The sequence below is a fragment of the Panthera onca genome, chromosome A3 (genome assembly GCF_046562875.1).
Source record: "Panthera onca isolate mPanOnc1 chromosome A3, mPanOnc1 haplotype 2, whole genome shotgun sequence".
Taxonomy (NCBI): Eukaryota; Metazoa; Chordata; class Mammalia; order Carnivora; family Felidae; genus Panthera; species Panthera onca.
In genome coordinates, this window is record NC_138341.1 from 21,798,896 (window position 1) to 21,812,321 (window position 13,426).

Genomic DNA, 13,426 nt, shown 5'->3' on the forward strand with positions numbered 1-13,426 from the left:
AGCAGGCCAGCCGAGACTCACCCAGCCAGGGGGAGGGGGTGGGGGGGTGGGGTGGGGAGTGCAGTTGGAGATCAGAGTGGGGAGACCTATTTTCAATGAGTCCAAAAGCCTCACCTTAAAAAAAAGCAATGAAATGTGTATGTATTGCCATGGAAAGATACATCCAGCACGTGTGTTTGAGTCATAAAAGCAGGTTATGTGATCTCACCTATAAAGTGATCCCATCTATGTTATTACATAGAACTGTTGGTCCATACATAAAAATATGGGCAGAGAGACTCCAAACTGAAGAGCAGTTACCTCTGGGAGTAATATAATAGGGGAAACATTCACTTTCTACTTTATACACTTTTCCTTTGTTGGACTCTTAAAGCAATCATATATTGCTCTTATAATAATAAAAGAAAGATCATTTTATAATAAAGTATTTCCATTACGCGGAGGAAAGCCTTGCAGAAATATGCACGGGCTAATGAAAATGCTGTTTCTTTGCTTCAGGCTGGAATTGTATTAACCTAGGGTCGCAAGGTGTGAACTGCTGATCCAATGCACTAGATCTAAAATCGAAGCACAAAGAGTGTGATTTTTAAAAGAGAAAATCCACAATCCCTTAAGTTTAAGGGAGGCCTTAATAGTAATAATAATCCTTTAAGTTTGGTTTATAAGACTAAATCTGTCTAAATATATGATACTTAGGGGCACCTGTGTGGCTTGGTTGGTTATCTGACATTTGGTTTTGGCTCAGGTCATGACCTCATGGTTGTGGGATCGAGCCCCATGACAGATCAGACGCCATGCTGTAGAGCCTGCTTGGAATTCTCCATCTCTGTCTCTCTCCCTCTGCCCCTCTCCCCCACCCATGCTCTCTCTCTAAAATAAACAACAACAACAATAATACATATATGATTCTTAAAGGCAAAGGGAGGATAATTGTAAAAGAGGTGCTTGGGTGGCTCCGTCGGTTGAGCGTCTGACTTCAGCTCAGGTTATGATCTTGCAGTTCCTGAGTTCGAGCCCTGGATTGGGCGCTCTGCTGTCAGCCTGTCAGCGCATAGCCCACTTCAGATCCTCTGTCCCCCTCTTTCTGCCCCTCCCCCACTTGTGCTCTCCCCAAAATAAATATTTTTTTTTTAAAAAAGAGGTGCTTGGTGTCCACAGCCCAAAACTGGTCTCAGGATGAGGGCCTCTCCCCCTGACAGCTTATACAGCTCAGGAACTAGGCCCACAGCAGCATGTGGTCCAACCACTCTCCCCCGAAGGGACAAAGCTTCTCTATGACCAGCCTGAGGCCATGGTGCCTGCAGGAGTCTTTAGGAACTGTTCTCCAAGATCCCTTGGCTCCTTGCCTCCCAACTTTCTCCTGCAACCAGGCCCGTGGTGTGTGGGGCCTCTCCCTGAGCCAGCGACCCAGGCTGTGAAGTAAGGGAAGGTAACAAAAGGACTGGAGGGTTTTAGCCTACATGGGAATGGATATTGGAGGGTAGAGAGGGTGGAGGGGCTGGGTAGGAGGTGGGAGGGCTGTGGAAGGAAGGTCACTGTGGCTTCATGATTCCTTTAAACCCTCCTGAGGAGTCAATACAAGGGCTGAGAGATGCAGTTAGACACAAGTTTATTGGTGGAGCTGCAGCGGAGTCCTCCCTCTCTCTGGGATAGCCGAGGGCACAGCACCAACAGAGGGATGGACAGACAGACCCCCAAAAGGACACATGGATGGTGCAGACTCAGAGAGACTATAGCACAGCCACATAGGCACAGAGACACACAGGCCACAGCACCAAGAAACACACACACACGGAGACAAAACCACAGGGCTAGAACACACGGACAAAGTGCGGGCTTTGGGGCTCCTGCATAGACAGAGCGAGGGCCACGTGGGGAGGGGGCCCCTGCTGACCTCCCCCAGGCATAGGCACACCAACAGCACACAGACAGGCAGATGCCCCCAGCCAGCCAGCCAGCCAGCCTGCCACACAGACAAATGAACTGCATGGAGAGGACGCTTGTGCTCCCCAGACCATAGAGTGGGGACTGAGGGGCTTCTACACACCCCCACCAATTGATTCCCATTCAGCCTGACTCCTGCCCGCCCCCCACACCCACTTTGGTCTTGCCCACTGGGGCTGGGGGCTGGGGTGCCGGCAGGTGGAAGGAGGGAGAGAGGAAGGGGTATGGGCCCAGTTCTGTCCCTTTTCGGAGAGCGGGGAGGCAGGTACTGAGAGTCCAGGGCTGAGCCAGGGCCTGGCAGTGGGGTGAGGGCAGGGCCTCGGCTCAGGCCTGGGGGGGCTCCCGGCAGCGCAGGCACTGGGCCATCTCGGGCTGGTACTGCTCAACCTGCAGGGTACAGCTGGAGAATCCAAACCGGGAGTGGAGCTGGGATGTGGCTTCAGCCAGGACAGCTTCAGGGTCGGCCGTGGAGTCTGTGGGAGAGTGATAAGAGGCAGCAGGTTCCCAGGGGAGTCGGGAATCAGGCAGGGGCCAAGATAAGGCCGGGTGAAGGGGGACCCAATGGCTTGCACAGCATTAAAGCCAGGTTTGAATGAGAAGCTTTATTTTCTTTCTGTATTGTATGAACAGCATAAAAATGCCAAAGAAAAGGTTGGGGAGACTCACCCCCTAATCAACCATGCTACCAGGCTAAAACACCAAACCATTCTTATTTTTCTATTCTCCTCTGCTCTTTGACTATTAACACGCAGCTGTATGTTTCAGCAGCCATAGTACCCGACTTTCCAAGACAATCCAGATGTTAAATATTTTCTCCCATTGTCCCCCTAGAGTTACCATCAACTATCCTACAAAGTATAATATTTTTGGCATCCAAATTGCATGTCTCTGATTGCTTCTTGCATCTGGAAGAAACTCAAAAATCCTTTGTCAGCTTGTGAGTCACCATATATATTTTTAATAGTTGAATCATAATGTAGATATAATTTTACATTCAGCTTTTTTCTCTTAGCTTTATACCATAAACATTTCTCCTAGTTGCCATACAGTGTTCATAATCATCATTTTGAATAGTTCCATGTTACCCCATTGTCATAACTTACCTAATTGTGCCCCGTCACTAGACCTATTGGTACTAGTAATCTGTTTTTTTTTTTAAGTTTATGTATTTGTTTTGAAAGAGAGAGAGAGAGAGAGAGAGAAAGTGTGTGTGTGTGTGTGTGTGTGTGTGTGTGTGTGTGCATGAGCAGGGAGAGGGGTAGAGAGAAAGGGAGAGAGAATCCCAAGCAGGCTCTGTGTTCTCATTGTGGAGCCCCACACAGGGCTCAATCTCAAGAACCGTTAGATCATGACCTGAGCCGAAATCAAGAGTCGGACGCTGAGCCACCCAGGTACTAATGATCTTTTAAAGGGTTGCTGATTCTCTGCACTACCTCAGAGAGGGGGAAACCTCCCCTCCAGAACACCCTGTCCAGGGTTCCTTGTCTCCAACATGCATGTGTGTGTGAGAGAGATCAAGAAAGAGACAGAAACAGCAATTCAGGCTACCTCCCTAGGTTTGGAAGGGGAGTGTGGGGGATGGGGTTGGGAGATGGGGGACTGTTTCTAGGAGGTAACTGGCTAGGGTCAGTGAGGACTCACCAATAGCCAGGTGTGCGGAGGCAACATGGTAAGTGAGCGTAAGGGACCACAGGTGCAGCTCATGAGTTGCCCGGACTCCTGGCACTGACAACAGCGTGTCCCGCACGGGCTCAAACCCCACACTTCGGGGGGAACCTGCAAACAGCACCCGCCATGCTTACTGCCAGGGCCACTCCTGCCCAAAGACAGCCCCCCCACCAGACTCTACCTCCCCTACCCTGTACCTGCTTACCATTAACCCCCACAATTCCCCCGGTGCCTGAATCCTCCTTCTAGCAATAGGCCCCAGGGCCCAGACCTTCTCCCAACATTCTCTTCAGGGAAGAGAGGTGGCTCAGAGCTGGAGGGAGATCAGAGAGGGCCCTGGGCAGGGAGAGTGGCATCTGATTTACCTTCCATAAGGACACGAAGAACATCTCGGAGGGTGGGAGCTGTGGATCCAAGGGCACAGATGGAGAAGAGGAAGGTGCTGATGGGGTCAGCTGCCTTGTACTGAGGCTATAGAGAAAGAGATCTCTAAGCCCAGGAAGCAGGAATATTCCAGTGGAAGATCTAGGGGTGTCTTGGAAAGACAGGACCCGAGAGGCCCCTGAGAGCCCTGCTAAAGGGGAACGGACCGTGACCTGGGGAGCTGGGAGTCGGCGGGGAGGGAGGCCAAGGGTCCTGGGAAGGAGGGGCCGGATGTGGAGCTGGGGAAGGCAGGCTGGGGCAGGCTTGCGCGCACAGTACCTTGAAGTAGATGAGGACAGAGGCGGCCAGTACCCCAAGGCTCTGCAGGAGGTCCCCCAGCACATGCACAAAGGCTGCCCGGACGCTGGTGTTCCCCAGGGGCAGGGGCTCCCCCGGCCCCTCCTCCAGCGGTGCATACTCCGCCCCCCTAGACCCGTGGCTGTGGGGGGGCCCGGCCTGGTGCAGCACAAAGGCCATTCTGAGGGGGAAGCAGAGCAGCTCAGCCCAGGTGGCCTGTTCCTGGCCTCCTCTGCCCTATTTCCATGGCTCTCCAACTCACCTCCCCAGGAGCCCTTTCTCCACCTATTGTCTCCCTGTTTTCCCAACCCGGGGGAGAAGAGAGCATTGGATAAGAGAGACAAATCGTGCAGCCTGGGGGGAAAAATACTGTACATGGTGCAGGAGACAGGGATTCAAATCCTGACCCTGCTACTTGAACAGCTGTGTGGCCTGGGCAAGTCACCCGACCACTTCTTGGGACCTATTTCATTAACTGTACGCTAAGGGTGACACAGTCTACCTCATAGGGTGGTTGTGGGCCTTAAATGAGACAGTACTGGATGAAAGCTCCCCCGCAGAGCAGCTGGCACACAGTAGGCCCTTCATAAATGTCCGCTGACTCTGACGTCTAGGTCTCTCTCCTGTCTGTTCTCAGGCAGCCCTGGGGCAGACAGTTGAGAACCGTGTGTGCGTGTTGCATGCCTGTTGGGGAGGGGAGAGAGCCAGCTCTCCCACCCTGGAGGAGGACCCCTTGCCCTGAACCCCGCATGGTGCCTGCTCCATGCTGGAACGTACAGCAGATTGGCACAGACTGCGATGCTGGCGGTCAGCAGCATTGCACCCCCCTCGATGTGGTAGTCGCTGTGCAGCAGGCGGATGAAGGCCAGGTACAGGAGGATGCCAGTGACCATCCAGAGGGAGACCACGGAGGCCAAAGCCCCCAGAGTCTCTGCAGGGGGAGACAAGCTATCAGAGACCCGCCCGGGACCCTAGGAGGTACCTTCTGGTAAGATCAGAGGCTCACTGGGCCACGCAGGGCCTTACCTGAGCGGTGCCAGCCGAAGGTCATGGTGCGGGTGGCTGGACGGGTTGAGAGCCAAAGGGAGAAGAGGCTGCCCATCATGCTGCCCACATCCGCCAGGAGGTGGGCTGCATCTGTCATGATGGCCAGGCTGTGCGCCAAATACCCACCTGCAAGGGCAAAGCAATGGACGGTCTGGGTCCAGTTGGAAGATATCATGCTCCGTGGTAGTGTGTGTACAAGCACGGAAAGATACTGCGGGGACGTGCACCAAAATGTGAACCGTGTTTTTCCCTGAGGATGAGATTACAGGGAGTTTTTATTTCCTTCTTTTCACTCACCCACGTTTTCTACTTTTCCTATAATGACACATTTTGATATCAAGAAAATAGGACTTTAAAAAGACTAACTAATGCCGAGAGGCCAGCCCTGGCCCTCTGCCCCCCAGACCTCGCCCTAAATACCCCTCGGTGCTATCCCTCACCCTCTCCCACTTCCTGAGCCCCGGGCACCCAACTTCCCACCCCAGCCATCCCTTCCATTGCTTGTCCACCCAGGAATATTGTTGGGATGCTCTCTCTGGGTGGAGAGCGGCCGAGGCAGGTGTCGAGAGGATGGGGTCGGAGGAGCTGCTCTCCAACTTACCGACCACCTCCCCGGCCATGAAGACGCAGCACACAGCACAGGCCGCACACAGCTGCCTCTGCGCCTGCAGCCTCTCGGGGGTGAGGCCCGGCGGGGGCAGGGGGTCCCTGTGGCAATGGTGGAAGGGCATCTCCTCAGGTTTAGGTTCCTCAGGGAGGGGCTCCGAGGGCTCTGTGAAGAGACTGAGGCAGGCAGCACAATTCAACCTGGGGCTTGGCTACAGTTGAATCTGTTCCTCACTCCCAGGCCCTCAGTCCCCCAGAGGGCCTTCATCAGCTATGGCCCCGCACTCCCTCTGTCTGTCCCAGGCTTGCTCAAACCCGGGAGCCTCAGGGACAGAGGGCCACATGAGGGATGGGGGCTAAGCAAACAGCTCGGATCCCAGCTGCCCTTTTCCTTTCATACGCAGAGCCACAGAATCTCACAGCTGCAAAGCACCATAGAGGTAGTCTAGTCTAACATTTTATTACAGAAATTACAAGTCTGAGGCTCAGAGAGGGAGAGGACACATGGAGGCCACACAGCTAGTTCATGGTAGAGAGCCGACTCCACCATAACCAATTGATAGGCACCATAAGGCACACAAAGTCAGCAGGATCATGCTGATCTCTGGGAGCCTTTGGTGAACAAATGTGTACCTAAGTACTATGATATGTAGCAGAAGGTAGCTATCGCCATCAGAGCAGTTAAAACAAAGTGCTATCAGCGCTCAGAGGATAGAGGGGTAGAGGAGTCCAAGAGAAACCAGGGAAACCACTGAAGGAGGCACCAAGAGAAGGGCCTTGAAGGATAGGGAAGGTGTTGACAGAGACAGGGTGAACATGCCAAGCAGAGGCAATATGACCAGGTGGTGTCAAAGTGTGAGGCCAGACGAAGCACGTGATCCTGGTCTGAGTGCCTCTCTCCCAGACCCATCTCCTCGTGCCTCCACTCCAGATCCTTCACCTTCTCTATCTAGACATGCAGCTGAAATGTGGCCCTTTAAGAGAGGAGTGGAGGGCCGCCTGGGTGGCTCAGGCGGTTGAGTGTCTGACTTCAGCTCAGGTCATGATCTCACAGTTTGTGAGTTCGAGGCTGTCAGTGTGGAGCCCGCTTTGGATCCCCTCTCCCCCTTTCTCTGCCCCTCCCCTACTCACACTCTTTCTCAAAAATAAATAAACATTAAAAAAAAAGAAAGAAAGAAAGAAAGAAAGAAAGAAAGAAAGAAAGAAAGAAAGAAAGAAACAGAGAGGAGGTGGAATGTTGGGACCCAAAAAGTCTGAGGATCCAGGCACAGAGAACTAGTGGCCGGATTCCACACTGAGGTTGTCATGGGGAGGACGAAGGACAGACTGCTGTGGATGGGGAGGCAGTGGTAGGAGCGGTGGATCTGGAGTCTGCTACGTGTTAGCTGGACCTCAGTCTGACCATAAATGCCCAGTGGAGGCCGCCTTAACTGTACGGTGCCATAAGCCTCCCTTGATAAGTGAACGGGGCTGGGTCCTCACCTGGGATGCCAGAGCTTGAGCTCAGGCTGAGTTTTAGGCTCATTCTGGCTCAATTCTCAACCCTAGTACTACCCAACCTGAACCCCAACAAGGCCAGAACCTTCCACAGAACAAAGAACCTAACTGGAAAACACAGTCCTAGAAATACTCATGGAGGTGTGACAAAAATACCCATGAGTGAAAATGAAGGCTCCAGATAGAAATGTGATCACAGCAGTAAAGTGAGGAGGGATGCCTGGGGCCTTCTGGCTAGGGAGAGCTCTGCCAAGTGGGTGAACTGAGGTGTGAGGGAGGTGGGGGGGACATTTGGTGCTTGTAGGGAAAACTCAAGTGCTGGCAGGTAGATTAGTTTCTCGGAATTTTCTTCCAAGACTTAGAATCTTGGTGTGTATGATTCTGGGTGTGTTTCCAGAGGAGACAAGGAGGTGAGGGTGGCTTTGAAATCCATCCTCATTCTTCAATGAGGTAGACACATAGTTGAGTGCCCAGGACTCTGGTGGCCAGGCAGTGCACACATAGTGAAGCCCAGTCTAGTGGGGGAGATAGATGTGTCACAAATGACTTACTAGGCAAGGAGGGGTTTGGACCAGGGGGATTTATGAACAAAGGACTTTGGAGCACCAGGCAGGGAATGATGGACTGTAATGGGGGTGAGGAGAACGTCACAGAGGGAGAGATGTTTAACACGAGACCTAGGTGAAGAAGGGGCTCCAGACACATGGAATGCCAATGACAAGATAAGTGGCTGGGAGTTTTAAGTGTCAGGAGCCAGGGCAAGGGCTGAGGAGGAAAGTGAGGGCTCAAAGGAACATCAAGGGAGATATACTGATTGATTTCATATACCTTCCCTAGCCCTGAGATGACCTTGCTGGTGTATATTAGCCTGGGAGGGAGAGAGGAGAGGAGATGGAAGGATCCAGAATAGATCAAGCCACAGAGCCCCTCCAGAGAACTTTAGGGGAGGGGTAGGTAGGTAGGGAAGAGCCTCTTTCAGAAAATACTGCAGGATTTGGTGACTAATGGTCATATGAGAATGAAAATGAGCTGGGAGTCCAAGATGCGGGTCTGGATAGCAAGCAGAGGCTGCGTGGCTTTGGGGCACTGGGCAAGATGCCTTTTTTGTAAGGCACAGAGTAGCTAGTCATCAAGGTAGCCACCCATCAACAGGCTGCTCCCTTTTGTTATGCATGAATTGGGCACTAAAGAAGCCTCATTGTTGGGGTGCCTGGCTGGCTCTCTCGTTAGAGCATGCGACTCTTAATCTCAGGGTCATGAGTTCAAGCCCCACATTAGGCGTGGAGCCTACTTAAAAAAAAATACATTAAAAAAAAAAGAAGCTTCATTGTTGGTGTGGGTATTGGGGCGGGGGGGTTGTCTACATGCTGTTTAGAGAGAAGGAAAGGCAAGGCAGTTTTCTCTTGCTGGCCCTCTGAAACCCCCAACAAACAACAAGTAATAGTGGGGTAGAGGGGAGGGTTAGAGGGGGCGGGTGTGGGCAGGGGACAAAGGCCTGAAGCAGAATCAAAAGGATAGGTGAAGAGACGCCAGTGCCTGGGCTGGAGTCCCCACAGCTGCCCACGTCTGCAGGCCCCTGCAGGAAGGAGTCAGACGGGAAGTCTGTCCTCCCTTCTGTTCATCCACTCCCCCACCCACTCAGGTTTATGGCCCCCACCCAGGGAAAGAGCGAGAAACACACAGAGGCATCACATCAGAGACAAAGGGAAAGGTGCTCGGAGGGAAACAGAACGATTATGAGAAATGAAGAAAGAGGAAAAGCCGGCGAGCCTGTCAAATTTCCGAGACAAACGGACGGTCAGCCAACAGACAAAATGGCCAGTGGAGGTGGCCAGGATGGGCCTGGCGCGGCCGCTCTGAGGGACAAGGCGGACAGAGCTGGCGGGCGCCCGGCGCGGGAGGCCGGCGGGACGCGGAGGAGGTTCTCCGGCCGCCCCCGGCCCGCTGTCCCGGCCGCTCCGCGCGCCTCATTTCACACCTCGCCGCCCCCGGCCCCGTCTGTGCGGAGCCGGGAATACCCCCTGCCGCCCAGACCGCACCTGCTCCTTCCCTGCCACCCCCTCGCTTCCCGGCGGCCGCCGCCCCCCAGGGGCCGGGAAGAACCGCCGTGGAGCCCGGGCCCATGGCCCGGGTGCGCACAGCTGGCCATGGCTGGAGGGGGCGCCCCGAGGCGCACGGAGGGAAGGGCCAGGGGCCTGCAGCGGGGGCTCCGAAGCCTGGGAGGCGAGGTGCTCCCACTGCCAGGGCCCTGGAGCAATGCAGACATCGGGGCACCGGGCGCGGACTCCAGCCCGACGGAGGAGCAGTTACTCGCGGAGAAGTCAGATGCGGCGAGGGCGGCAGAGAGGTCCGGAGGCTTGGGGGACCGGCCGGGGAGTCGTTTTGCGGGACCGAGAAAAAGAAGGTGGCCGGGAGGAGGCAAAGCAGGCTGCTGGGAGGGTCGGGGGGTGCTGGCTATGTAGCCGGAGAGGACAGGGCCGGGCGCCGAGAAGCTGAGGGAGTTGCGGTGCGCCCGGGCGGCCAGCCGGGGCCGCGCCGAGAAAGAGACAAACGAAATGGACGGATGGCATGAGGGTGGCGCCCCCGGGCCGAGGGCCGGCCCAGGTCTGTCCTACCTCTTCAAGCGCAGGCCGCCACCGGCGCCGCCGCGGTCCCGGGGGCTCACCAGGCGAGTGGTCTCCGAGCCCCCTGTGGCAGGAGAGGGCTCCATGTCACCGCGGCCCCGACCGTCTAGGCCCCACTGAAGAAGGGAGAGGCGGGGCCGGCTCTGCACCAAGTCCGAGCGTCCAGCCGACCCCCGGACTCCCCGCAGGGCCGCGGGGCCACCACAGTGGAGGGAACTGCAGCGGCTGTGGCGCGGGGAGTCCGAACTGCAGATCCCGCGGCCTTTGGAGCCCCGCCCCGCGTGGGGCGAGCTCCCCAAGCCCCGCCTTCAGGCTCCCGGGCCTCTCCCCCAAGCCTGAGCCTCACCCCCCGGAGCCCCGCCCCATTGCCAAGGCCCCATTTCCAGGCGCCAGAGCCAGGTGGGGGCGACGCGAGCTCTCTGCGCCCCCGCAGGGTTCTAGACAACGCCTCATCTCTATAGCCCCACCCCCTGGGTAAACTAGCCCCGCCCCCACCCAAGCTCCGCCTGCCGGCTCCGAGCGGTGTTCCACAAGCCTAGGCACCTCCAGAACAACCGTCTTCTAAGGAACATCCCCCCTTGCAAGCCTGCACGGGGTCGTCGCTCAGCCCCCCACACGGAGGTAGAAACAGGTGTGGGTCCATTATTACCCAGCTCGAGAGAACCAGAAAGTGTGGGGTGAGCAGTGACACATCCGGGAGAACTCCAGGGACTGCGGCCAGAAACCCCTCTGTGGAGGATGTGGGGTCGGAATTTGTAAGCAAAATCTGCTGCCAAGCACTGTGCCGCTCATTATCATTTATTTTTATAGAGACATTGGGTGACAAGCTTCCTGCTCTCCTCCAATCCATTACTATCCCTATTTTTCGGATGAGTAAACTGAGTTGCCGAGGAAGAAGCATCTAAGGTCATGCAGCTGGTGAATAAAAGGCTGGGACTGGAGCCCCCTCCTCTTTCCCTCTCCAGTTCAGGGCGCTGAGCTGGCGACTGAAGAGAGCGCGCGTCGCAGTCTTGTCACTCAGGCTGGGGCAACCGGAGGAGGAAGGAGCCATGCCACCTCTCTGGTCACAAGCCACTGTTCTTGGAGGGAAGCTGCAGCTTGTCAGCAGGTGATTCTTTACCTCTGAATCCCTAGCACCTGGCTGGGCATTACCTCATTTTGCCTCATTTTAACAGAAGCCCCAGGGGAAGGAGTGACTTACAGCAAAGTGGGTGGCCAAGCCTGGAGTCAAACCTTCAACCGTTCAATGCTCTCTGCCCCTCACACCTGCGGCCACTGTAGGATGAAATGGGGGTGGGGATTGCAGTGTGCCCTCCAAGCTGTGACACTCTGTGAAGAGTCTGGAGGAGGAGGGAGACAAGTGAGCTTGGAAGGGGAAGCGTGGAGGGTGGGAGTGGTTGGTGAGTCCGGCAGAGAAACCCATTAATCAATGGGCACCCTTCATGAAGAACACACTGGGGGGTCCGTCATGTAGGGTTCTGGGAATAGACACCTAGCCCCGTTATTATCCCAAACATTGCGACCGCGTGTACACCCCCAAATAAACCATCAAACAAACATCAGGAGCACGTGCCAGATAGAGTGGTTGGAAGAGATGGGGTTAACCCGGGAGAGCTTCGCGGAGGAGGTGAGGCTTGAACGGATTAGGCAAGCTGGGCGGCGGGCTGGCTGTTCGGGCGGGGGAGAGTGAGGCCCTTGCCAAGGTTTGCGGGCGGCGTGCGCTAAGGGAGCGTAGTGCTCCGGGGAACGGTGCGGAACGTTAGAACCAAAGGGTCTGCACTAGCCCTCAGCGCCGCGTCTCCACCCACGCCGCGCCGAGGGCCAGAGCACCCTCCCCCAGACTCCCCACGGAAGGCCCAGGCCAAAGCCCACGAGTGAGGGTGGGGGTCCTTTCTCCCTCCAACCTCCCCTAGAGGAGTGGGGCCTCAGCTCCTTCTTAAGGTCGTGGGGGTGCAAACTGAGATAGCAAGAGGGGAAGCCACCAGCCAAGGTCACCTTGTAGGTCCTTGTTAGAGCGGGGTGGAACTCAAGCCCAGCCCACCTGGGTCAGGGCCCTGGCACGTCCCTCTTGGCGCCGTCGGTTTTCAAAACTCTGAATCGGGCCTGGGGCTTCCCCATTTCTGAGACCCCCCCTCTCCCCCCCGGAAGTAGGATGCGGAAAGGCCACCGCGCACTCCAGGGATGGGATGCTGTAGCCTCACCCGAAGCAGCCGGGGCAGGCAAGCTCGAGAATGGGGAAAAACAGCGGACCCCTGGGCGGGGAAGGGGCTTCTTCTAGCCGTGCCTCAGCAGATGACGACAACAGGGGACCTAACAACAATGGCTTCCTCTGGGGGATTTCCCTTCCTGGGCAGTCCACAGTGCGCAGACAGCAGTCCCGGGTTCCCGAGAGGGGGCGCAGACGCCGGCACACGCCCGCCCCGCCACAGGGCAGGGAGCGAGCAGGCGGCGGGGAAAGAAGCGTGGGAGCAGGTGGATTACAGGGCTGCCCTCTGCCGCGCGGCTCCCTAGGTGTTGGGCCTTGGAACGTGCCGCCTCCAGAAACCGAGGGCACCAGCGGGGAGAATACCAACAGTTGCCTGTGCTTGGAAATTTATGCAAGAAAAGCCTGGCAGCGAAAGAGACTGCTTGCACCTGTTTCTCAAAGAGCCATCAAGTGGCCCTATGAAAATCTTTGCAAAGGGTCCTCTTGAATGCCAGGTCTGAGAAAGGCATTCTACACCTGGTTAGGAGCTAGGAAAATTATGCAGGGGTTAGAAGGGCAGCTTAGGGCTGGCTGTAAGGAACTGAAATCTTGTAAGAACTATTCATTCAACATTTACTGAACACTTATTTCTTGCCATGTACTTTGTTAGGGTAACTGAGGAGTCCTGGTGAACAAGATAGGTGCATTTCCTCCCCCTCCTGGCTTTAACTTGATTGCAAGAGATTTCTATTCTGCAGTCTTTGGTTACTGATTTACCCACATGTTCTTAATGTCTGTCCTGTCCTGCCTCAGGTATCAATTTTCCCTAAGGAGATTCCTTAGGCCACTTTGAGGCCCAAAGGGCTGAAGGAGACAGGAACCCCTGGAACTTCCCAGGAGGATAGGTCAGTGGTAGAGCAGAGGGTGGGAGAACGGGTCAGAAGGCGGCTTCAGGGAACCCAGCCTGGACCAGTTCATACTGAGAGAGAAAGAGAGCAAAGTCCAGCCCTCAAGCCAGGATTTAGGCTGGGCTTGAGATCTCAGACGAGATTTGGAATCCAAGCACGCAGGCAAGGGGTTAATTAACACTTGAAAGGTCCAAGCCAGGCTGAATGGTATGGGCAGAGGTTAAGAG

At 55.5% G+C, this 13,426-nt stretch overlaps 1 protein-coding gene across 2 annotated transcripts; it reads right to left on the reverse strand.

Moving 5' to 3' along the window:
- Positions 1 to 1,592: 1,592 nt before the first annotated feature.
- On the reverse strand, positions 1,593 to 11,468 carry SLC30A3 (solute carrier family 30 member 3). 2 transcript variants are annotated; one of them, XM_060651087.3, is made up of 8 exons: positions 10,098 to 11,465; positions 5,981 to 6,162; positions 5,359 to 5,505; positions 5,110 to 5,263; positions 4,315 to 4,513; positions 3,978 to 4,083; positions 3,586 to 3,720; positions 2,162 to 2,417 (listed from the first exon to the last, which is right to left on the reverse strand). In XM_060651087.3, exons 1-8 carry the CDS (start codon positions 10,190 to 10,192, stop codon positions 2,269 to 2,271), a joined length of 1,167 nt encoding a protein of 388 aa, XP_060507070.1. In that variant the 5' UTR covers positions 10,193 to 11,465; the 3' UTR covers positions 2,162 to 2,268. The 2 variants fall into 2 exon arrangements, with proteins under 2 accessions (XP_060507061.1, XP_060507070.1); XM_060651078.3 differs by lacking the exon at positions 5,110 to 5,263 and having other exon boundaries at positions 1,593 to 2,417; positions 10,098 to 11,468.
- Between the last annotated feature and the right edge of the window lie 1,958 nt (positions 11,469 to 13,426).